Source organism: Erpetoichthys calabaricus, chromosome 9 (genome assembly GCF_900747795.2).
Source record: "Erpetoichthys calabaricus chromosome 9, fErpCal1.3, whole genome shotgun sequence".
Taxonomy (NCBI): Eukaryota; Metazoa; Chordata; class Cladistia; order Polypteriformes; family Polypteridae; genus Erpetoichthys; species Erpetoichthys calabaricus.
Window position 1 is genome coordinate 96,822,515 of NC_041402.2, and position 25,581 is coordinate 96,848,095.

Genomic DNA, 25,581 nt, shown 5'->3' on the forward strand with positions numbered 1-25,581 from the left:
ATACAAGCCAGTATTACTGTCAGAGGAGATTAAAGGCATATTACCGATGCGCACGCCTGTATTACCACCAGAGAAAATTAAAGGTATATTACGGACGTACAAGCCAGCGGACGCACAAGACAGTATTACTGTCACAGAAAATTAAAGACACACAATACACGGCGGCAGCCCACGAAGAACGGTCAGCTCAGCAAGTAAACATCAACAAAAGAAAGGCTGAAAGAAAGAAAAATACGACCAACAAAAAGAATGAGGTCAAAGTCCCTTGCCATTTAATATAGACTGTTCCTACTAATGTTTATGCACTACTGTTCTAGCGCCCGTTATTGTAACGGGCTAAATGACTAGTGTAAATAATAATTTGGCTTAGTTTGTAGATGATGCCCAGCTAGGTGGATTGGCCAATAATCTAGAATGTGTTGAATCATTACAGACAGACATGGGCAACATACACGCTTAGGCAGATTTGTGGCCGATGAAATTTAAGGTATGTAAAGTATGACACATGGGATGTAAAAATGTGAGATATGAATACACAATGGGAGATCTATAAATTGTAATTATACCTTATGAGAAGGATTTAGGAGTCATAATGGACTTGACACTACCAACTTCCAGACAGTGTTCAGAAGCCATTGAAAAGAATGGAATCACAAATCCAAGAATGGCAATCACTTTCTGTTCCCTCCGATATTTGGAGGGATGAAATATCATGGAGGGTGGGTGCGTCCACTTCACTCCACAGCAGTGCCACTCACAGTATGGCGGCGACATTGACGTACGATTCTGCTAGTCATGAGGCGTGTTTCAGAAGCGCGTTGTAGGTGCCTTCGTGTATTGTTTTTATCCATGCAGTCTCGCTTTTGGCAGCGGTGGTAGTGTGAACGACTTGCCTGTTGCCTCTGGCATCTGTGCATATATACTGTACAACCTGGCGTGCACGCTGTACCTCAGGCTTAGTTTACAGGTCATAGCCATATGGGCTCGTTTTTGTATTACTAATCGTTGAGCTCTTTCTTTTTGGAGCCGTGACTCCTTTGCCTCTGCTGTTGCAGAAGAGCGTTGTGGGCGCCATCGTTCATTGTGTCTATCCATACGGGCTCGTTTTTGTATTTCTGTTAGTTCAGCTCTTTCATTGTGGAACCGTGACTTCTTTGCGTCTGGTGTTTTTGAAGCACGTTGTAGGAGTCTCCGTGTATTGTTTTTATCTATGCGGTCTCGTCTTTGTTGTTCTGTGGCTGTGTCGTTAGGTAGACGTTGTTTACTGTTAGGAATCATACTTCAACTTACTTTTAATACTGAATTACCGTCATGTGATCCAAATATGCCACACTGACTCCTGGCACAGTGGATTAGACAAGTGTAGTTTACAGGTTGTGTTGTTTGGGCGCCACCTACTGACTCTGGGAAGCCGTTGGGTTTGACTCTGGGGCGCCGAGGCGCTGTGCGCATGCGCCTCGGTGCGTCCGCCGTCTGTGCATAAATTAAACTGTCGTTTAGTAATATAGATAGCATGATGTATGGAGTACAAGTCCAAGGAGTTTATCCTTAAGCTTTATAATGCACTGGCGTGGCCTGCATCTGGAATATTGTGTGAAGTTTTGGCCTTCAGAGTACAGAAAGGACATAGCAGCACTTGAAAAGGTCCAGAGAAGAGCAACTAGGCTGATTCCAGGACTACAGGGAATGTGTTATGAGGAAAGATTACAACAGCTGAGCCTTTTCATTTTAAGCCAAAGGAAATTAAGAGTTGGCACGATGGAAGTGTTTATAATTATGAAGGGAATTAGCACAGTGGATCGAGACTGTTACTTTATAATGAGATAAACAAGAACACAGGGACATAATTGGAAACCTAAGGGTAAATTTTGCACAAACGTTAGGAGGTTTTTCTTCACATAGAGAACCATAAGCACATGGAATAACTTGCCAAGTAGTGTGGTAGGCATTAGGACTTTAGGGACCTTCAAAGTTAGACTTGATGTTATTTTGGAAGAATTAAGTGGCTAGAGTTGGTGAGCTGAATGGCCTGGTCTCGTCCAGATTGTTCTAATGCCAAATAAGAATCTCTTTGTGACAAACTCTTCCTTTAAACTTAACCACTTCACAAAGTGTTAGGGTAAACACTGAGGTACAGGAAACAACCTCTGAAGAGGATTTCAGGGTTTATGTTGGCACAACACTCTCATCATTTAGGCAATGTGCAGAAGCAATTTTAAACTTAAGTTATATTGTAACAACTCTTGAATATAAATCAAAGGACGTTGGGTTTAGACTATATAATATGTATATGCAGTAGTGAGATTGCATCTCAAGTATATTGTGTACAGTTTTGATCTCCACACTACAAAAAAGACAGCAGCACTTCTCTTACTCATTCTCCAACCCGTTATATCCTAACTACAGGGTCATGGAGGTCTGCTGGAGCCAATCCCAGCCAACACAGGGCACAAGGCAGGAACCAATACCGGGCAGGGCACCAACCCACCGCAGGACACAAACACACACACTAGGGACAATTTAGGATCGCCAATCCACATAACCTGCATGTCTTTGGACCATGGGAGGAAACCTGAGCACCCGGAGGAAACCCACACAGACATGGGGAGAACATGCAAACTCCATGCAGGGAGGACCCGGGAAGCGAACCCGGGTCTCCTTACTGCGAGGCATCAGCGCTACCACTGCGCCACCATGCCACCCTCCTACACAATCACACTCTGAGAATTAAACATATTTAGGTCTCAAGCAGAGGAGCCTGCCAGTGCTTTCAACCTGCAAAATCAAACTATTTTGAAAACACTCTCAGAGCCAGAGACTTTTGAAACACCAGCATTTTGTTTCAGTCTAGACAGGCAAAAACAAAGATTTCTGAAAACACACAGACTCCTTCTCTCTCTCGTTGGTTTGTGTTTATTATGTGGCTTTTAACTGATTGGATCCTGCACATTATAATTTCTCATTCCCTGAATGGACACACACCATGGGGGAAACATTGAGACATATTCAGAAAAGAAGAGTTGCTTTCCATCGCCACTGTTGCTTACCTGTATGCACCTAAATTGCATTTTGTGCAATTTTTAGAAATCAGGATCAAGCAACTACTCACACTGCCCTAGAGAGTCGTCAGTCAGCTATGTGCTCAGACTACATGACCACATTTGGTTGGATTGACATATCACAACATGGCTGCTCAGACTATACATGTACGATGCACACTTGCTGCACAATGAATTTCGCAAAATTTGATGGCGATAACAGAAAATCAACTGTATAGACTCTTCACTGTACAAGACAGTGAAATGAAATTTATGACATGACAAAAATTCTTCTGATCATGTGATAGCCCAATCATGACGGGGAATCACAATCCTTCTCATACTGCATGCGAAATGGCAGCCGATGAAGCTGAAATTCTAGCCGATTCATAACATCATTCGGAGAATGCAAAGCAGGCTTAAGATCGTGCCAAAACAGCAAAGTGTGTGCCCAGTTGAAGACGTCTATGTTACACCCATGCCCAGTGTAGGTGGATGATTAGTCAAATGCACTTTCAGTCATTTTAGTATGGATGGAAATACTTTTGTAAATGATATGAAAATGCCAGTGTTGATGAAGATTGTTTTCATCACTTAATTTTGTTTCAGTTATCAGTTTTTTGTTGAGTGGCATAATGCACATCGGTGCAGCCTTACAGCTCTAGGGACCTTGATTTAGTTCCTGACCACTGCTCCAGATACTAAGGAGTCTCTCCTTTCCTTATTTTTGTCCTCCCACCTAACAAATTGAATGAGTAAGACCTTTTATGAACATCCATCCCATTTGGGGTTGATTTCTGCACTGTTTTCCATCCTGTTGGGGTAAGCAGGATCTTGTAAGATGGAGACTGTTCTTCTTCACCTGACTTTTTCCTCACCAGGATCATGGAGGCCTATCCTAATTAGTTATGACAGAGCTAAACGTTTGATGCCTAGTATGGTGACACTCTGGGGTGCCGAGTTATAATGTAGCCAAAAATCTTAACACACTAACTTTAAACCAAACAAATATGAGGAGGCTGTGCAAACTCCAAGAAGACAGTCCAAGCAGTGTGAACTGGAGTCACTGACCACTTCTTCACTTGATGACAACTAAAAGGAAAGACAATCAAACTCAGTTACAGGAGGCTTGTTAGCTTGGTTCACTTCTTCTTGCTAATGCCAACATTCTTGACATTGTTTGTGTTGCTTCACCTGATGTTTTCATCAAATGGCCTTACAAACAGTCTACTGGAGTAAAAGGAGATATCCAATATTGTGTTACAAGTAAATATCCAAAATGTGTCAAGGGTATTCTTGCTTGAGCTCTTTGTATTGAATTTCTGTTTGATAACCTTTTGATCATGCTGCCAAAGAGTAGGAATGTGCTGCATATTGGTTGGACAGTATGATTTTGAGTTGCTGCAATGAAATTTTGGTAAAATGGACTAGCCTGTCGCATCATTTTTTCACTTTTATTTTCAGGGTGTCTTTAAATTCCACCCTCTGTAGGTTAATAATTTTCATTTCTGTCAAACGATGTGGCATCCTTTCGTTCCTAACACTTATCACAGCCCGTATCAGTATAGATAACCAGCATGATTTTTTTCCCCCCATTGAGATCTGATGTGTATTCAAAGTGTTCCTGTAATTTTTTTTTTGCGCAGTTTACATATCGATCTGAGCAGAAGAGGTGGGCTGCAAGTGCCCTCACTGGGAGGCTTCACAGAGCTACAGAGGAGAAAAGAGACAATCTCATTAGCGGTGGCTCCCCCTCTTGCCCCTGTAGAATATTGCATTCCTTGTCCGAGCCAGGAAGGTGATCCTTGGGCACTCTTGTGTGATAGTTTAAATTATGGCTCAAGGTGATGAGCAACAATGGAGCACAAGGACAGTCCTGTACCTTTGCTCTTCACTCTTGTACACTTCTGACTAAAGATCTAGCACTATATCCAACTGAAATAACTGCATTGTGCTGGGGATGACAATAGGCTCCCTGGCAGTCATATAGCTACATGACCTAAAGCAGATCCCAGTTTACTCACCCAGATCATTTTATTTTTGCCATGGTTACAATACTCGAGATGATCAAATGAAAAGACTGCACTGTGTTATATCAGCAGAACCTCACCTACAAAATCAATTTCCATTTTAAGGAAGAGCATCTGTGATGGCAGTAAGCACAGGGGTTCACTGCTCCAGACTGCTGCTTATGTGACGTTTGCACATTCTTTGTTGATCTCAAAGACATGCAGGCAAATTGGCAACTCTAGAAGAGATGGACATGACTGGCAATAGTCTGGCACCCCATTCAAGACCATTTCATGCTGCCAGGGAGGCACGAAACTTGTCAAGTGGATACAGTTAAGAGGCCAACTGCTCTTTTTCTTATATACCACTGACCATGTGGTGCACATTCTAAATTAAATTTTTCCCCATTGTAGCAAGGTTCCAGATTCTGCTTTGCAAAATTAACACTCGATTGCTTCATTTCCACAACTAAACTTATGCACTTTAGACTTGATTCAAAATCTGTACCCTCCCAGGCTTAAAATTTAGGAGCTTTAATCACTTTTAAACAGAGACCTTGTTGCTGATCAACAACGGTAAACATTGCCGCTTCTCACCACCAGGTCCCAGTTCAGTTCCTGGAGTTTGCATAAATCCTCACTCACCTTAATTTCCCCTCACCATTCTCATAGGTCTACTTCTGTGCCTACTGTTGGTGGATTCCCATCCACACCAGGCTTTTGCTTCACCTTCAGTTCAGATGAATGTGCACCTCCCTGCAATGTGATGGACTAAGCCACTGCTACAAAATTATATTGTCTTTATTTGGATGAAAATTACACACAGATCCCCCTCACCCACCATGTCATTTCTACTCGAGTCACTACAGAGGAGGAAAAAACACCTTTCAGAACCAAGCTGTCCACTTTGCATTTACACAAAATGTTACTCCTAGGCTAAAACCCAGCAATTTTGTTAGAAAAAGTGCCAAGCATTTTGCAGCCATGTGCACTATATTTAGGGAAATTGAATTATTTAACCAGTTTAAATGTTAACAAGTCAAACACAAATTTTGGTGTACTCAAGGCAGTATACCCACAGCTGACAAAGTACCTTGGAGTTTACACACAAACCGAACATGTAAAAATCATACAGGCAGCAAACCAGCCAAGGACTGTGGCATATGGACAGTTGGTTGGGAGCATGTGCCAATTTTACAGGGCATACAAAAACGAAACATTACCAAGACAGGTTTTTAGTGAGAAGTTCAGGGCAAATAAGAACAGCCAACTAGGATTACAGAAAATGTATAATTTATTCAGCAACACCACAAGGTAGAATACACATTACAAAATAAAGGGTGGGGTAAGAAAGACCGATTTCACTTTAAAAAGTTTTATAAGCTAGCCCATAGTACACACTGGAAAAGGGTTGAAGAATGTTCATCTTGTTCTTCCTGGTGGCTTAATAGCATAAATCAAGTTTAGCTAAAGGACAGCATGTGTTAAGTAGACACTTGACTACACAACTCCCAAATCCTTTTGACAGTTAAATATTTTACTGCAGTCAGATGATACACACAAGCCACCCAAGTTTACAAAAAGAAAAACCAGTTACACATGCAAAACAAAACCCACACACCAGACTGCATAGGTTGAGGTTTCCACAATAAAAAGCATTACTTCATTTAAAAAAAAAAAAAAAAAATTCGGTTGGAAAAACGTTAGTAAAAACTGGTAGTTTGGTCAAATGCAAGACCTGGAAGAAATTGAGGTCAACATTGTTAGGGCTTTAGTTAAAAATAAAGTTGTCTTTAAAATATATACATAGTCCTTTTTCGGAAGTCCGCATTCTTCCTCAGCCCCAAAGCATGGCAACTTTACAGTTCACAATGGACTTCATATACTTAATATAAGCAACGGTTGAATTTCAGCACTTTTATCAATGTAGAGGCTCTTAGAAGAGCCGTTGGGTATAAGCATAACGAACAAGGCTTTACTTCTTCTTACCAGCACTTTTTTTCACGGTCTTAGGTTTGGTCACTTTAGATTTCGTGGTCTTGGCTTTCTTAGCAGTCTTCGCTGGCTTTTTCGGCTTTGCTGCAGCTGGTTTAGCCTTCTTAGGGCTCTTCGTAGCTTTCTTAGCAGCTGCAGGCTTCTTTGCTTTCTTGGGCGACTTTTTAACAGCCACGGGTTTCTTTGCTGCGGCCTTTTTCGGCTTCTTCGCTGCTGGCTTTTTTGCCACTGGCTTCTTAGTTTTAGGAGAAGTCTTCTTTTTGGCAGTTTTCTCTTTAGCCTCAGTCCGTTTCTTGTTAATCTTGAAAGAGCCAGAGGCACCAGTACCCTTAGTCTGCACCAACGTACCTTTGCCCACTAAGCTCTTCACAGCAAGCTTCACTCTAGAGTTGTTCTTTTCGACATCGTAGCCACCCGCAGCTAATGCCTTTTTCAGCCCGGCAAGAGAAAGCCCACTGCGCTCATTAGAGGCAGACACAGCTTTTATAATCTGATCTGACACGCTAGGACCACTCTTTTTAGGTTTGGCCGACGACTTCTTTTTCGGTGCTTTGTTTGGCGCAGCAGCAGGCGCGGTTGCAGGAGCAGGAGCAACTTCAGCCATTCTGCAAATAAAAAAAATTAACAGAAGAAACAAGCACGTAATAAAATCAAAACACACAAACAAGAACTCTGCTAAATCAGCAGTGAGTCGAGTGCGGTGGGGGCTGGAGTTTATACGGTACATGAGAACCTTATAGACTCAATCAGTCTCTCTGTCTCTTACTGGCTCGGGAAATCTGTTTCTCTTGTGTTTTCTCCTTTTAAAAAACTATAGTTTTTCATTCAAAATAAAAACCTGGAAACAAAACAAATCCAATATTCCGATAGAAAACCCTTGTGTTTTTATGAATTCTGAGAGATTTTCTTGTTTACGTTAAAGATTTGTTAATGATAAATACAAAACCACACAAAGACCTGCTGAAATGCCACAGATTTTTCAGCTCTTCGTTGATACTTTTTAAAATAAAATTATGAAACTTGATTTTATTGTGGTTTTATTTATATCTACTTAAGGTGGGGAATGTAAGGATTAACTTTTGTGGCATTTTGAAAAAAATGTTTCAAAACCGATGAAGTTATAAAGCTTTATGTTAGGTGAAGTTAACACAACTGAGAGCAGAACACGAGCTCTTATCTGTTAGTATAGAGTGAATTTATATTATTAGGAAACTAAAATATTAGCTAAATCAGTATTTAATTTACGTTATAACCTCGTACTATTATTTGTACTTTAACAATTATAGTCACATATGTAAAAAATTAAACATTTTGGGGGTATTTGTAGTAAATGCTACAGTCAGCCTACGTTGTCCGACATTGTCCCAGCCAACTCCCAAGGTAAAACAAAAAAATTAAATATATCTTGGATCAAAATTGAAAAACTACGTCTTTTATAAATCTATATTTTAAATATGTATTTATATTTATACATATTTATTAAAATATATAAATGAGTTTTGAATCACCGTGACAATTTAAGTAAAACGGGATGTTAACAGCATTTAATGGGGCGTTGTGACGGGAGGGTGCGATGCACTTTGATTAGCACGGTAACTAGACGACTATTACATAAAGCTATTTACTACAATTTTGACTTCTTTTTATTATGGTGATGATCTTCAAATATGATCTAGGTACAAACACATGGTTATTAAAATAGCTCAGAGATTCTTTATAAAATTTATTTGTAAGTTAACATTAGGTGTGAATATCCACGTCTTTTTTGTATGTGCATTCCTCATTTGGCATGTAACGTAAGTAATTCTGCTATCTTTCACATAAGGATAATCTAACATAAAGATAATCTAATTACTATGTGCAAATTCAAAATAATTTAATCTAAAAAAAAAAACTTTAAATAACATGGTGTCGTTTGAAAAGGGTGCATTAACAGAAACGTCAAGGAAATTGCCTGCTCTATTTAATCATTAAAAATGAATGTTGTTCTTAATAAAAGATTCACCAAAGGTAATGCTGAAAATATAACTTAATGTGCAGAAGTATTGTTTTATATTGCGTTTTATATTTGCATATATCGTATAACTAACCTTGACAAGTAATGGAAGGAAAAAAGAAAAAAAAAGCTTTTTGTCTATAGGTTACGCTAGAAATTAACAGAAAACCAAACCGTTTGTAAAAAGAGGAAAGTATTATAATTCCGGGTTTTACTTGTCTTACTGGGAATACTCCTTTAACTGTTAGCTTAATTATGCCGTGAACTCGCATTGTACATATGAAGCTCTTTCCTCATTCCATTCCTAAGACATTCGAAAAAAAAAAAAATTACTTCCGATAATAAATGAAACATTTTTGCGCAGTTTAAGGTTGATGTGTTGTTTGTCACATTGGCAACATGCCATTGGGAGGCGTACAGAGTACTTTAATAACCGTATGTGTATTTCACTTAGGTCCGCTCTTTAACTATAAGAAAGGCTCCCGAGCCCGTAAATTTTTGTTTGCTGGTTTAGTATTGCGGCGGGTGTGTGTTTTCTTTAAAGCTTTTTAGAAGTTTTATAAGATGTCTGGACGAGGTAAAGGTGGTAAGGGTTTGGGAAAAGGAGGTGCAAAGCGTCATCGGAAAGTCCTTCGAGATAACATTCAAGGCATCACCAAACCAGCAATTCGTCGTTTGGCTCGTCGAGGTGGTGTGAAGCGTATATCTGGCTTGATTTACGAAGAAACCCGTGGGGTGTTAAAAGTGTTTCTGGAAAATGTTATACGGGATGCTGTCACCTACACGGAACACGCAAAGCGAAAAACAGTTACCGCAATGGATGTTGTCTATGCGCTAAAGAGACAGGGACGAACACTGTATGGCTTCGGAGGATAAAGTTCAAAAACGACATAACTAAACCCAAAGGCCCTTTTAAGGGCCGCCCACTCGGTCATAAAAGAGCTAATCCTTTTAAGTGAACTAATATTGTGTATTAACCATCCTTGGTAAGAGGTACTGGTTGGGTTTAGCTATAGTAATTCCTTTATGTAACTAAAGTGGAAAAATCTGGATTTTGAATTAATAGATATTTGCTTTTGTCGAAGCGGCTACGGGTTAAAGACCATTGGTTACATTCAAAGTTTCAACGTCACAAACGTTGACCAATTAAATGCGAGTTCTCTTGTCGACCATAATTTGCATACAGTCCATATTAAAACTCATTGCAGCTGTAGAAGTGTGAAGGTGTCTGCCCTGGAAAAGGAGCAGTTACTAAGTGAAAACTAAAGGCGGAAAAAAGTGGTCAAGTAGTGCCTTTTATGTATACTAGACTAAAGTACATCGATAGACATTTCTTCCAAAGCATTTGGTATAAAATTCATGTCAACGGTTTTTGAAAGATTAACAACCGATCGACTTGTCTAGAGCAGTACAGACTGCAGTAGGTCTCGTTACCAGGGGATCTGGTCAGACACTAAAGCTATCCCATATGAAAAACAATTCAAAGGAAGGCTTTCAAGAAGCTACCCAACAGTTCTGCTTTGCGTGAACAGTGCTTTGTTTTGTAGTCCGACAAGCCTCTCGGCACGGAAGAACGAGACAGGCAACAAAGTTCATTGGTTGAAATTGCGCGAGCGGATTAAACACTCCTACCGCTGGGTGACGATTGGCATATTTAAATTTGGCGGGGCAGGTGACATTGACTACCACTAATGGCGCGGTTATTTTAAATTTAAGTCCTGCTCGCCGTTTGTGCTAGCTGCGTCGGCATGAAATACATTTACATTGAAGCATAGATAGCAAAGGTACTTTACAGAGGATTACAGGAACAGGATTGCATCACCTGAGTAAACGTACGTCCTATACTTGGAAAATCACGTGATTTTTCAAAGGTGACATTTTTTTTAATGGGTTACATTCAACCCATAAGAGCCAGTAAGATTAATCTCCCCATTAAAATTAAATCGGCAAGAACCTGTAACATTGCGAAGAGCAGCGTTCAGTCACATTATACAAAATACTCAACCTGTATCTTTAATTCAAAGTAGTTTTGGACAAATTTAACAAATGCACAAAAATATACAAACTTAATACAGTTTAATACAAAATGGATTTTACTCATTTCGAAAAATGGGTGGCTCTGAGAAGAGCCTTTGTTTATAGAATTAATGCAGTCACTTATTTACTCTTAGCAGGCTTCTCGGTCTTCTTGGGTAGGAGTACAGCTTGGATGTTAGGTAGTACACCACCTTGAGCAATGGTCACACCGCCCAACAGTTTGTTCAGTTCCTCATCGTTTCGAACAGCGAGCTGCAGGTGACGAGGAATAATGCGAGTCTTCTTATTGTCGCGGGCGGCATTTCCAGCCAGCTCCAGTATCTCCGCAGTTAAGTATTCAAGCACAGCAGCCAAATAAACAGGAGCACCGGCACCGACCCTTTCAGCATAATTACCTTTTCTTAATAAACGGTGAACACGGCCAACCGGGAATTGTAATCCGGCACGAGAGGACCGTGTCTTAGCTTTTGCACGAGCCTTCCCCCCAGTTTTACCTCTTCCCGACATTTTTATCGTTTACTTTGACGAGCTAAAAGAAATAACAATACTGGACCGTTTTCATGATTTTTATACCCTTTTGGCTTTCGCCGATTGGCTAACATGCACATCCTTAGGGTTACCAATCAAAAAGCGAATACGCATGATGGACACATGCTTTAGACAAATAAAATAGCACACACTTCGGCAGCTCAATTTGCATACCCTCTATGACGTAATCGATCCGGGAACTGCGCAGATAAGTATCTGCTGCCACCTAATGGTGATTGGAGTTCCATAAAAGGATTATGTATTTGTTCAGATGAATTCGTTTCCTTTTATAATGTATTCTTTTCCTTTATCCATCTTTCAAAACCGCTTATCCAGAGTAGGTGAAGTTAGAACCTGTCTCAGCAAACATAGGGCACAAGGCAGGAACAATACTAGGACAGGACAATACACATCAGGGACCAATTTAGAAAAATCAATTCACCATTGAGAAAAGCACTGAAACTTGTAATTCGTTTTTTTAATGTAACATTCTTTTATATTATAGAGTGGTGTATTAAAGCAAACCTTGTGGTTGTGGGTTGAAATCTCACACTGTGACCACGAGTAAATCACTTCACCTGTCTGTGCTCCAAATGGAAAAAGAAAATAAATTTAGCCAATTGTATCTCAAATGTTGTTAGTCACCTTGGATAATGGCTTTAGCCAAAAAATAATTATTAGGAAAAATGGAAATGTTCTCTTTACATATGTATTCAATCCCACCCTTTGCAGCAATAATAGCTCTAATACTTTTGGGTAAGTACATTCCAGGTTTGCTCACTGTTCATAAGTGATTTTGGGCAGATTTTCTCCAGATTGTTCAGATCTGTTGCATAACACTGGTGTATGCCAGTTTTCAAATGCTGCCATAGATTCTCAGCAGACTGAGATAAAGACTTTGACTGGGCCATTGAATGACATCCATGTTTATATAGAGAATTAATTTTCAGTGTACGATTTGTTATTCGGTAAAATAAGAGAATTGGTCAGGGTCTAATCATTTTCGCAAAGAGAACTTATAAGGACAACAAGGACATGTATTGCCAAATACACACATTTTAAAACAACCATGGAAACTAATCAGCAGCATACAATCATGAGCAAAACATGCCATGTGCTCAGCAGTTCTTCGGCATTGGCTGGGATTTTACCATCAGAAGCAATCAAGAGTGAGGCTCAGGTTCACATGCCACACTTGCAAATTTGGGCAGTCTGAGATCATCTAAAGCAGCAATCCAAAGCTGTCTTTTGTGATGTATACGGCCTAGTAAATCACAAATATCCTGGATTACACTCAAATTTTAACCTTATTGTCATTTTAGTGCAAATGACCACATATCCGAAGACAACACAAGAAAGCCTGGCTGGCACTTGCTGCAGTTTTGGCAGTTCACAGGACTAGCAGTGCACATGCCAGAGCTGCTTTGGTGTACAGTATGTCCAATATCCACCCTAGGAATGGAGCAGTGGCAAGTTTTGAACATTTACAGTGAGGGCACCTGCAGGAACTGGACAGAAATATTTGCCCTAACTGTCTGTATCCACAGTAAAGCTGTTTAACAACATTTAGGGCAGGCTATGCAAGCAAGCATGTCCTGGGCATTGTTTTCTTCTGAGATGGACCAATTGTTACATAACTATATTCAGGACTAGGTGAGCAACAAGCAATAACAAAGGTGCAAGACTGAAGATTTCACCTTCTTAAACCTGCTTTTTGAAGAACAGTTTTAGTTATGAGTCCAGACAGAAAAATAGTCCTATAACCATACAAATTTTAATATCTTACTGATCATTAATAAAATGGATTGTCAGCTGGTGGGTAGGCAGAAAACAACAAACATATTGAAGAGCTTTCCTTTTCCCTGTACTTCCATTCCTATCACTCTTTTGCCCACATATTATCTCTCTCCTCATCAAATGTCCATACCACTTTAATCTACTTTCCTGTATTTTCTTAGACATCTCTCCTACTTTTGTCGTATCTCTGATTGTCTCATTTCTTATTCTGTCCTTTTTTGTAACTCCACATATCCATCTCAACAGTCTAAAATCAGCCCCTTCCAACTTCTCCTTTGCTCCCTTTACTGCCCATGTCTAGGCTTCATACCTCATTGTTGCTCTTAACAGTGTCTTAGAACCTTACCTTTAACCTTCAGCTTAATGCTTTGATCCTGGTTCCTTCTTCTAATTCTTCCACCCACACTGCACTCTGTGGGTTATCTTTGCAAGTAATTCTCCATTTTGGGCTACCACTGGTCCTAGACATTTAAACATATTCTGTCTGTTTCATATTTATCTTCAGTCATCTATATTTCAAAGCTCTTTACCATTCTTCCAACTTCTTTTCCACTTCCTCCTTTCCGGTGATACACAGCACAATGTAATCTTCAAAAAGCAGGCACCAGGATTGATCTTTAATCCCAAAAGTCACACATCCATAACCAGGTCAAACAACTAAGGAATGAACGAAGATCCATGGTGCAGACCTGCTGTAACTGGGAACTTGTCTGTTACCCCAGCATTACTTTTAAACTGAGTCCTCACTCCCTCGTACAGTACATAATCCCGGACAATCCTCACATACTTCTCGTATTCTTTTCCCTCTCATGCACCTCAAGACCTCTTAACGTGGAAATCTTTCAAAATCCTTTTCCAAATCAATAAACCCCATATGCAAACCTTTCTGATTATTCGATGGTTGGATTTTCTTCATTCATCTGCTTTTTAATACATATTCTGGATCCTTTTATGCTCACTCAGGACCACACCTTGTTCGTTTTACAGCTTTAGCTCGCTAAAATTAGGTGCACACAAATTACTTTTTTCAGTGGCTTAGAGTTCCGTGCTCAGTGCTGTGAAACACAGCTTTTCAGTGTGTTTACGTGTTAAGCTAAATTTGTCTGATTTTACTACAGACGTTTACTTTTTAACCTGTATCAGTTAAACTGCATACTTTTTACACGGCAAACATTGTTTTCTGTATCTTTTTATCTGCTGTGGAATTACGAAAAATGTCGTAAAAACGTTTAAAAGAAAGATGTTAATGAGATGCCAAAACCTCTAGAACTATTGTGTGTCTTATGTTTGTCTGTTTGAAGGAGGCTGTTGTTTACTATATTTATATATTTTGAGCTTCTGTTAAAGTTTAATTTCCTAATTGTACAATTAAAGTGCTATCTATCTATCTATCTATCTATCTATCTATCTATCTATCTATCTATCTATCTATCTATCTATCTAATGAATCAATAGGAAGAATAATTCAAACACTATCTGTAAAACGTAACGGAATGACGCTCCCGTTCAAAAACCACATACTGTAACGGAGTAGTTTCCCTTGCGTCGCATTTAGATTACGTCATCAGAATGCGTTCCACGTGACGTTGGCTAGGGTTGGCCGTAAATCGACGTTGATTTTTTTTCCCCACGTGGGTTAGTTATTCGGATTTGTATCTCAAGCAGATTTCGGTGGTTCGAAAATAGGTAGGATGTTACTTTTACCATTTTTTCGAGATAAAGGGAAAGGGATGAGGGAATATCAAGATAGTATTCCTTGTTTATCTGCTGCAGTTTAAATAAAGTCGATCTAATTATCCACAATGTAGTTGCCAAGGGTCTCATTTACGTAAATGTGGTTGCAAACCTCACAGTTAAATAATATAGAGTCTTATTGTATATTATATAATGATGTGTTATTTGCTTATGTTTCTCATTCAGAAACATTTTCCTTAAACCAATGTCATTATTAGTATATAATCAAGCTCTTTTTAGAATGTAGAAAAGTTGCTTTCGGTTTTCATAAAGATAGTTCAATTCTGTTTATAATTCTTTCTAAAGTGATTGGGATTTACTGAAGTTTACTTAAAAATGTTTCTGATGGAAACCGTATTTATTGTTTTTGTCCTGATGATAAAAGTATATGCAATACATTTTTACCAAATAAATATCACAAAGTAGAAACTAATGCTAGGTTCGATCGAAGTGTGTCACTTTTCAAGCTGAGTTATATTATAAAGGATTTGCTGACAATTTCAAAACCAAACTAACTGGTGTTGGTATACATTTATGATCGTACGTAATAGTAAATTTGGGCTTCTCAGTTTTCCGGACGTTTTAAAATTCGCCTTTCTTCCAATAAACACGTGAAACCTACATATCCAGTTCGGAACTTGTAAAAAGTCCAGAATCAAGTATTTATTATGTTATTATTTTATTTCAATACTTTTTTATCAATACTTTTTTTGATAATTTAATTTATCAAAATTAAAACTCTGCTGGAATTTAGAATTCGTATTTTGATTGCAGAAAGATTTCTAGCTAGTTAAGCTATTACTGTTCTTGATGCTAAGCTGTCAGATACATTCATATGGTGTTTACATGCATTATTTATATATTATTTTAGTTTAATTTATTTTTTGATATTAAATTAAAATATGTGCATCTGTGTAGTTTTAAATATAGGATTCATGCTTGTTTACTAGCACTAGTAGGATTAGTGCTTTTTTGCAGAGTTATATTTAACTTTTAACAAATATTACTGTTATGCAAATAAATGTGTAGTTTTTACACAAAATAATGGCATAAAATAGTATTTAAGTAAATGGTACTATTTAAATAGTAGTGCTTAGTTTTTCTTCTATACTGTATTTATATAATATTGGAACTATATATATCAGATTCCTATATATAATATATATATATATGCTGTCTTCTGAAATAATTGCATATTTCTAGCATTATTTATTTTTGTCCTCTGATTTATGCCTATTCATATGTGTTTATATATATATACTGTAGTTTAAAAGTGGAAATTCATTCCAATATTAAGAGGTTGAATTTAAAAGTAATGTGTTTTACACAATTAAATTTTTGGTTAGAAGTACATCCAATGTACCAATGTAGGAAGTATTTTAAGAAAGAGAAGCTTTTATATGTGGCACCTCTATATGAGAATCACCTTTTTCCACCCTCTCAAACATAAGCAGTTTTTAATGTCTGGAAAACATTCGGGATTAAATCACTTAGAGATCTGTACACAGGCAACATCTTTGCATCCTATGAACAATTACACTCCAGATTTAACTTTCCAGCAACACATTTCTTTCACTACCATCAAATCAGAAAATTTGTTAAACAGAACCTGCCCAATTTTCCTCACCTCCCACCTACCTCTGTGCCAGAAAAAATATTGCTCAGTCTTGAGGACTCAGACAGCAATTCCATAATATACAAAACCATTTTACAGTCCCTCTCTTTCAAAGATCCAAGAGTACAGTGGGAAAAGGATGTCTCACTCAATATGGAAGGTAGCAATGCACAAAATCCACTCGAGCTCCATGTGTGCAAAGCATAGAATTATTCAACTCAAAATTATATATCGAGCACATCTCTCTTGCTTAAAATTGTCCAAAATGTTTCCAGGGCAAGATCCAACCTGTGAATGCTGCAATCAAGTTCTGGCCTCACTGGGCCACATGTTTTGGTCCTGCACCAAATTAACATCATTTTGGACCAATATCTTTAAATGCCTATCAGACAGCCTTGGTGTCACAATCCCTCCTAATCCACTAACAGCTGTGTTTGGTGTTCTTCCAGATGGGCTTAAAGTGGAGACAAACAAACAAACTGTGATTGCCTTTACTACACTATTGGCAAGTAGACTTATCTTGCTAAACTGGAAGAATCCTAACTCTCCTATTCAAAGTCAGTGGGTAACTGTTATATACTATTTGAAACTAGAAAAAATCAAACTCTCACTTAGAGGATCTGTACAGTACTAAACTTTTTCAAAACCTGGCAGGATCTAATTAATAACATTTTAGAATAAGCATTTAAATTGAGGAAACGGATTCCCTCCTCTCTTTTACTCCATTTATCTATTTACATATATTTACTAGCTTTAAGTTTTACTCTGCTGGCCTAGCTGTCTTTCTCATGTGTGGGGGTTGATTTGTTTCAAACCTATTTTTGTAAAACTTGATTTATTTGTATGGAATGTTATTTGATTTTAATAAAATCAATAAAAAAAAAGAAGTACATCCATTCTGTGAAGCACAAGTGAAGATAAACATATCCTCAAGTAAAATAAAAAATGTTTGCTTCCAGTTAACCTATAAAATGCTCAATTAATATGTAGAATGGTTTCACATAGCAGAACATGGAAATATCTGTAATGTTTGTTTTGTTTTGCTCAGTTTAGCAGCATAAACACTCTCTTTTTGGAACAGTGTTAGCTTGATTTGATATCTATAGTCTCTTCCACTCTAACACTTCATTGTTTGTTGTAACTTCTGTAAGATGTCACATTTAATTGTAGCCATTTTAAAGCTATATAACAAGATATAGACTCTGGAATGACCTACCAAAATTAATCAGGTCAGCTGACTCCATGAATTCTTTTAAAAAACAACTCAAAACTCATCTGTTCAGGAAGGCTTTTAGCTCTACTTGACTTTATTACCTTTCTCTCAGTTTTCTTCTCTGTCAAGATGCTAATGTAACCTGTATGTGTGTGCTAGACCATCAATTATGTTGTCTGTTTTTTTTTTCAGAATTTACTGTCTTAATCTTCTTTATTTATTTATCTGGTTTGTACAATGCTATATACTGTATATTCTGACGTTCTTTATTATATTCTGTAAGTACCTTGAGCATGGGAAAGGCGCTATATAAATAAAATGTATTATTATTATTATATATAAAGGAAATTCTGTCGTAAAATGTTTTTGTTTCTGTAAGCTGTGTGTTGAGTGTTATGCATAGTAGTTACAAGAGAGCAATGAATGACAGACTGATTTTTAGAAATTGGAGACCAAGTGAAGTTGCACAAAGTTAACCAAATATGTGTATTATTTTCCTCTGAAAATCTAGTGTGAATAGATTGCTCACAAGTGCTGTATTTCAAGGTGGTATCAAAAAGCGCAGTCAATAAATAAGCAAGTATTTAAATACAGAACTGTTGAGAAGAAAGCAGGCAACAATCTGAAACAAAACCACAATTTTAATAATAATAATAATAATTCATTACAGTTATATTGCGCTTTTCTCAGTACTCAAAGTGCTATTGGTAGAAGGAAACCAAAACTGGTAATATGGAAATAAATTTTCATGAAATAAACTCACTTCCCTGTGACTATAAATTGGATCCAGCAGTACTCTTTCAAATAAATAGCAAATCTCTTTCTTGAGGACACTGCTGGGGGGCAGTGGGTGGTCTCGTGGCCTCTGAACCCCTGAAGATTTTTTTTTCAGCCTTCTAGAGTTTTTTTTTTTTTCTGCTGGCCATTGGACCTTACTTTATTCTGTTACTTAGTATTGCCTTATTTTTTTTATCTTATTTCTTATTTTTATATTTTTCTTTTTTCTCTATAAAGCACTTTGAGCTACATAATTTGTATGAAAGCATGCTATATAAATAAATGCTGTTGTTTGAAATTGAAGGGAAGTACATTTAAAACTGAAGCAAGGAAGCACTTTTTCATGTGGTGGATTATGGGAATCTGGAAACTATCTAGTCATGTAGTTGAAGGAGAAACCATTACAAAATTCTAAAAATATCTTGGTAAGATTTTCAACATCTTAACTAGTAGCTAAAAAAATAGCTTGATGAAGTGAACAGTTTAATTTGTTAAACCTCTTAAGTTCAAATATAGCAAAGACATTTGAAGAGGTGAGCCAAAGTCATCATAGCAAAATCCATTCTTTGATTCAAAAGACATTTTATATTTTCCTTATGCCACAAAAGATAAAATGGTGTCTCAAGCACATATTTCAGTAGGATTGTTTAAATACATTCAAATATGCGAACCCTTTGGAATTATCTGGTTTACTGCATGAATTGGTCATAAAAAGAGATCTGATCTTCATGTAAGTCACAGGTACTGATATACACATTGAGCTTAAGCCAATGACACACAAAAAATCTACTCTTCCATGTCTTTATTTTACAAACGCATTCAACGTTCACAGTGGTAGTGGAAAAAGTAAGTGAACCTTGGGACTTAATAACTGGTTTACCCTCCTTTGGCAGCATTGACCTCAACCAGGCACTTCCTGTAACTGCAGATCAGACCTGCACATCATGCGGGGGGAATTTTAGCCCATTCTTCCCTGCAGAACTGCCTTAACTCTTCCATATTCTTTGGTTGTCTTCTGTGTATGGCTCTCTTCAAGACATTCCACAGCATCTCAATAGGATTGAGATCTGGGCTCTGACTGGGCCACTCCAAAAGGCAGAGTTTGTTCTTCTGAAGCCATTGTGCTGTGGATTTGCTGCAATGTTTAGGGTCATTGTCCTATTGCATCACCCAGCCTCTTCTGACCTTAAGTTGACAGACAGACACCCCCACATTATCCTGGAGAATTTGTTGATAAACTTGTGAATTCATTTTCCCCCTCAATGATGGCAAGCTGTCCAGGCCCTGATGCAGCAAAGCAGGCCCAAATCAGGATGTACCCTCCACCATACTTTACTGTAGGGATGATGTTTTGATGTTGATATGCAGTGCCCTTTTTATGCCAAATGAAGTTCTGCTTGTTCCTCCCAAATAGTTCAATTTTGGTTTCATCACACCACAAAACATTTTCCCAGTACTGTTGTGGAGTGTCCAAGTGCTCTTTTACAAACTTCAGGCGTTCAGCAATGTTCTTTTTTGATAGCAGTGGCTTCCTTCTTGGTGTCCTGCCATGGATTCCTTTCTTGTTCAATGTTTTACGTACAGTTGACTCATGAACAGAGGTGTTAGCCAGTTCTAATGACTTCTTCAAGTCCTTTGCTGTCACTTTAGGGGTTCTTCTTTATCTCATTGCTGACTTTGCGTTGTGCTCTTGGGGTCATCTTGGCAGGGCGCCCACTTCTATGCAGAGTAGCCACAATAGCAAATTGTCTCCATTTATAGACAACTTGCCTAACAGTAGACTGATGAATATCTAAAATCTTTGAGATGACTTTGTAACCCTTTCCAGCCTTATGTAGATTAACAATTCTCGATCGTAGCTCTTCAGACAGCTCTTTTGTGAGAGGTATGATTCCCATCTGGATGTGCCTCTTGTCAAAAACTCAAACTTTATAGCGTTTTTTTTAGCAATCAAAGAAATTCTAGGCCACACCACTGAACTCGTTTCATTAAATGGACTCCAGGTGTGCTAAATTCTAACTGCAATGAGCTTTTTAAAAAGTCATTAGCTCAGGGTTCGCTTACTTTTTCCAACCTTCAGTTTCACAGTTTGAATGATTTATTCAATATGGTAAAAATTCTCTGAAAATCTGTGTATCTTTAGTTATAGGATATTGTGTTTGTTCATTATTGTGACTGACATGAAGATATGACCATGTTTCATATGGGAATTAGACATAAATATAGGTACATGTAATTCTTAGGGATTCACATACTTTTTACTTTGACTGTATATCTGACTTCAGGCGGTGTACTGTGTGAAGCAGGCTAAGTGAGCAGAAGCACATAAGGCCTTTTTGTGTTAGTGGTTAAAAAATATTTGTAAAATTAATTCATAATGAAATGTGTATACAATGGCTCTGTGAAAGACACTCTAAATAAATTGATAAATGAAAGTAGTAGGATTCACAGTTCTGTGTGAGAATGCTAGGATGAAGTTTAAATGCAAAACTTGCAACATTGGAAGAAGAATACACATTAATTATTTCCTTTATATTTGCCTTTATTACAGTATGTTTATTTCTACTGATGCAATTATCTATTTGTTTGCAGACATGCAGAAACTGTCAGGCTCACTTCATTTTGATTTAATTCAGTTCAGTTTATTGCTATTATACCTTATCTATATATATAAAGGAGAGTTGAGATCCGTGTGGCTGTGTTTGTGTGTTTGTGGAGGGACGGAGAGTTAATGTGGGTGTTGGAGTCACGTGATCATCTCCCCTACCATTCACCTGATTTCATTCACTTCATTTCGCTCCGAGCTGAGCTCCGTAGCTGATGCGGTTAGTCCTTTCTCCTTTGCTGATTTACTGTTTAGTAGACGCGGTACTTACTGAATAGTATTTTTTCCTTTAGTGTTTCTTAGTGTTTAGTAGACGCGGTGTGCCGGTGTTCCCGGTGGTGTTGCGTCTTAGTGTTACTTTCTACTTCGTTTTTGTACTTTAGTGTTTAATAATAAATAATAATAATTCCTGCGGTGGGTTGGCACCCTGCCCGGGATTGGTTCCTGCCTTGTGCCCTGTGTTGGCTGGGATTGGCTCCAGCAGACCCCCGTGACCCTGTGTTCGGATTCAGCGGGTTGGAAAATGGTTGGATGGATAATAATAATTCATTACATTTATATAGCGCTTTTCTCAGTACTTAAAGCGCTAAAATAGTGAGTGATACTTAGCTGATAGCAGTGTAGAAGCAGCACAGCAAAACCAGCCGGTAGGACAGGCGGGTATGGTAGCATAGGTGAGCGGCGATAGCAAATAGCAGGAGGAGGAAGCAGGATTTGGATGTTCCAATACACAGCCATAAACACTAACGCTTGGTAATTTCAGGCGTGATCGCCCCGGAGCCATAAGCCATAAGCAGGGTTAGTATGAACATCAGATCAGTTCCGGGTCGTAGAGTACTGTAAAATGAAATGGGAGCAGATCAACATGCTTTGTTTCCTTACAAACCTCCCATAGTTTAAGAAGACGCACAGCAACAATTAAATCATACAGATTCTGGTGTACAGTGATCCCTCGCTATATCGCGCTTCGCCTTTCGCGGCTTCACTCCATCGCGGATTTTATATGTAAGCATATTTAAATATATATCGCGGATTTTTCGCTGCTTCGCGGGTTTCTGCGGACAATGGGTCTTTTAATTTCTGGTACATGCTTCCTCAGTTGGTTTGCCCAGTTGATTTCATACAAGGGACGCTATTGGCAGATGGCTGAGAAGCTACCCAACTTACTTTCTCTCTCTCTCTCTTGCGCTGACCGGGTGTGAGCAGGGGGGCTGTGTGCAGCTGCTTCCTGAAACGACATGCTGTGCTGCACGGAGCTTCGCATACTTAAAAGCTCAAAGGGCACGTATTGATTTTTTATCTCTCTCTCTATCTCTCTCTAACTCTCTCTCTGCTCCTGACAGAGGGGGTGTGAGCTGCCGCCTTCAACAGCTTTGTACCGGCGGTGCTTCGCATACTTAAAAGCCAAAAAGCCCTATTGATTTTTTTTTTGACTGCTTGCTTTGCACTCCTTTGAAAAGGAAGATATGTTTGCATTCTTTTAATTGTGAGACAGAACTGTCATCTCTGTCTTGTCATGGAGCACAGTTTAAACTTTTGAAAAAGAGACAAATGTTTGTTTGCAGTGTTTGAATAACGTTCCTGTCTCTCTACAACCTCCTGTGTTTCTGCGCAAATCTGTGACCCAAGCATGACATTCTAAAAATAACCATATAAACATGTGGTTTCTACTTCGCGGATTTTCCTATTTCGCGGGTGGCTCTGGAACGCAACCCCCGCGATGGAGGAGGGATTACTGTATTCTCAATTGCATTTGCTGTGTGTATTTCTTTAGGTATTGACCCAAGTGATCAAGTTTTTACTATTTCTTCAATGCGAAATCACTTAAAAATAATTTTTGTTACTCGACAATTGCTTCCATTCCCTGTCGAAAGTAGCCAACGGGCGACACCAGTTACAAGTATTCAGTGCGTTCAGTGACCTGTACGAAGTACGGCCACTAACACAGTAACTAATAAAAGGGGAGATGACTCGGTGCAGGACATGGGTATTGAAACTACCTTGGAAGACATGCAATCAATAAGGCGATTAAACGGATCTCAAGAGACGTCTTCTAGGTTGGAAAAAAAGCGCTTGGCTGCCAAAACCATATATATACACATATATATATATACATCTATATAAATAAAAATGTAAATGTTCGTTTGTTCAAAACCTTAAATCTCCGAAAGTTCTTCACCGATTGCTTTGAAATTTTGACACAACGTTGCATTCGAATACGCGCGTGTTTCTATATACATATTATATAGATGTCACACCTGTGACAGGTAACAACATGCATTTTTTGAAAACACAGCGCCATCTGTTGGACGTAAAAGCAACACACGCTATACTAAATATTCTACGATTCTATTTCAATGTTTCGATCAAATACATTTGTAAGTACGTGAATAATGGCAGCGACATAGCAGTTTTTGGCGTGCAACCAGAAAGAAGTGATAGGAATGCGGTCATACATATCGATGAAATCGCACAGTATTAGGCTGGAAGATACATAAGCAGCAATGAAGCTGTATGGCGAATTCTTTCATTTCCCATACATGAATGAAGTCCAGATGTTGTTCACTTAGCAGTACTTCTAGAAAATGGACAACACGTTTATTTCACAGCTGCAAATGTGCACCAAATAGCCCTGAATCCATCAGCTACAATGTTAACTGCTTTCTTTACGTTATGTCAAAATGACGTGTTTGTGAAAACACTGCTGTATTCAGAAGTGCCTACGTATTACACATGGAATGCGAGTAGAAAATCATTTGAACAACGCAAACGAGGAGAGCGAGTCAACGGACAACCTGGCATATTCAAAGAAACTACGATAGGCAGACTGTACACCGTGCATCCCAATCAAGATGAATGCTTCTTTGTTCACATGCTGTTGGTAAATGTGCCCGGTCCAACGTCTTTCCTGCCATTGAGAATTGTCAACGGCGTTACACATGCCACTTTCCGAAGTGCATGTCAAGCTCTGAATTTATTGAAGAACGACCGACACTGGGATGTATACATTAATGACGCGTGCAACACGTCACATCCAAATCAAATTCGTGCATTGTTTGCAATCATATTGACCGCCTGCTCTCCTTCATCTCCAACACAGTTATGGGAGAAATATAAATCGCACTTGGCTGAAGATATTTTCCGTCGAATACACAAGTAAAATTCAAATATAAACATGGATTGCACAGCAGAAATCTACAACTAGGCGTTGATAATGATTGAAGATTTGTGCTTAGAAATCGCGAACAAAGTTCTCAATCAGTTGGGAATGCCATCATCGAATCGATCTGCTCCTGCTTCGTTCGATGTAGAATTGCGTCGTGAACAAAATTACGACACGGGTGATCTTTTGTCGTATGTGCAATCAAATATTCCTAAGCTAACACTTCAGCAAAAAGGCATTTACGATCAAATAATGCAAACTGTCAATAACGGGGTTGGAGAAATCTGGAAATTGGGAACAGAAAGGTGCCGGTTGATCTGACCGCAGGACGAATGTCATTGCCTCATAACTTATCAATTTAGTGACGTCAAAAGAAGAATTGGTTGAAAAAGTATTTCCCAATATTCAAACCAATTATAAGAATCACGATTGGCTGAGTGAACGAGCTCTTCTTTCGGCCAAAAACAAAGACGTCTACGAACTTAACAATATTATTCAGTCTAACATTCTGCACACACAATGGAACAACAAAAAATATTGACCCACAAGCATTGTGAAATTTAACATATTAGAAACGTGCGCTTTCTCTTTTCTTTCTTTTCCATTTAACCAGACTGAGCCACAGCAACGCGTGGCTGGGTACAGCTATATCTATATATATATATATATATATATATATATATATATATATATATATATATATATATATATACACATACACACACACACATGTATACAGTATACATACACATATACATCTATACTAATAAAAGGCAAAACCCTCACTGACTGACTCATCACTAATTCTCCTACTTCCCGTGTAGGTAGAAGGCTGAAATTTGGCAGGCTCATTCCTTACAGCTTACTTATGAAGGTTAAGCAGGTTTCATTTCGAAATTCTACACGTGACGGTCATAACGGTCGACTACGTCCGCCATGTTAAACTTTCTTATTTATGGCAACATCTTCACAAAATTTGGTAGACGGCTTCCCTGTGCTAACCGAAACCGATGTACGTACTTAATTCGGTGGTACACCACTGTCGGCCGCCATATTGAACTTTCCAACGGTCTT

The 25,581-nt window shown here is 38.5% G+C and overlaps 4 protein-coding genes across 4 annotated transcripts in view; 2 read left to right on the forward strand and 2 right to left on the reverse strand.

The window, feature by feature from the left end:
- Window positions 1–6,323: 6,323 nt before the first annotated feature.
- Window positions 6,324–7,741, reverse strand: LOC114657983 (histone H1-like). Its single transcript, XM_028809987.2, has one exon. The coding sequence runs from the start codon at window positions 7,644–7,646 to the stop codon at window positions 7,023–7,025; it is 624 nt and encodes a 207-aa protein (XP_028665820.2). The 5' UTR covers window positions 7,647–7,741; the 3' UTR covers window positions 6,324–7,022.
- Window positions 7,742–9,563: 1,822 nt separating this feature from the next.
- On the forward strand, window positions 9,564–9,962 carry LOC114657191 (histone H4). Its single transcript, XM_028808929.2, has one exon. The coding sequence runs from the start codon at window positions 9,603–9,605 to the stop codon at window positions 9,912–9,914; it is 312 nt and encodes a 103-aa protein (XP_028664762.1). The 5' UTR covers window positions 9,564–9,602; the 3' UTR covers window positions 9,915–9,962.
- A 1,146-nt stretch (window positions 9,963–11,108) lies between these two features.
- LOC114657192 (histone H2A-like) lies at window positions 11,109–11,598 on the reverse strand. The gene has a single exon (XM_028808930.2). The coding sequence runs from the start codon at window positions 11,580–11,582 to the stop codon at window positions 11,196–11,198; it is 387 nt and encodes a 128-aa protein (XP_028664763.1). The 5' UTR covers window positions 11,583–11,598; the 3' UTR covers window positions 11,109–11,195.
- Window positions 11,599–14,966: 3,368 nt separating this feature from the next.
- The window catches only part of nop2 (NOP2 nucleolar protein homolog (yeast)), a 39,202-nt gene continuing 28,587 nt past the window's right edge, over window positions 14,967–25,581 (forward strand). The window contains exon 1 of the mRNA XM_028809990.2: window positions 14,967–15,086. The gene's annotated coding sequence lies outside the window, so the exon portion shown is untranslated. The remainder of the gene's footprint in view (window positions 15,087–25,581) is intronic.

Excerpts from the sequence above, each read along its gene's own strand:
- LOC114657192 (XM_028808930.2), bottom strand. The coding sequence starts at position 11,582 with ATGTCGGGAAGAGGTAAAACTGGGGGGAAGGCTCGTGCAAAAGCTAAG.
- LOC114657191 (XM_028808929.2), top strand. The coding sequence starts at position 9,603 with ATGTCTGGACGAGGTAAAGGTGGTAAGGGTTTGGGAAAAGGAGGTGCA.
- LOC114657983 (XM_028809987.2), bottom strand. The coding sequence starts at position 7,646 with ATGGCTGAAGTTGCTCCTGCTCCTGCAACCGCGCCTGCTGCTGCGCCA.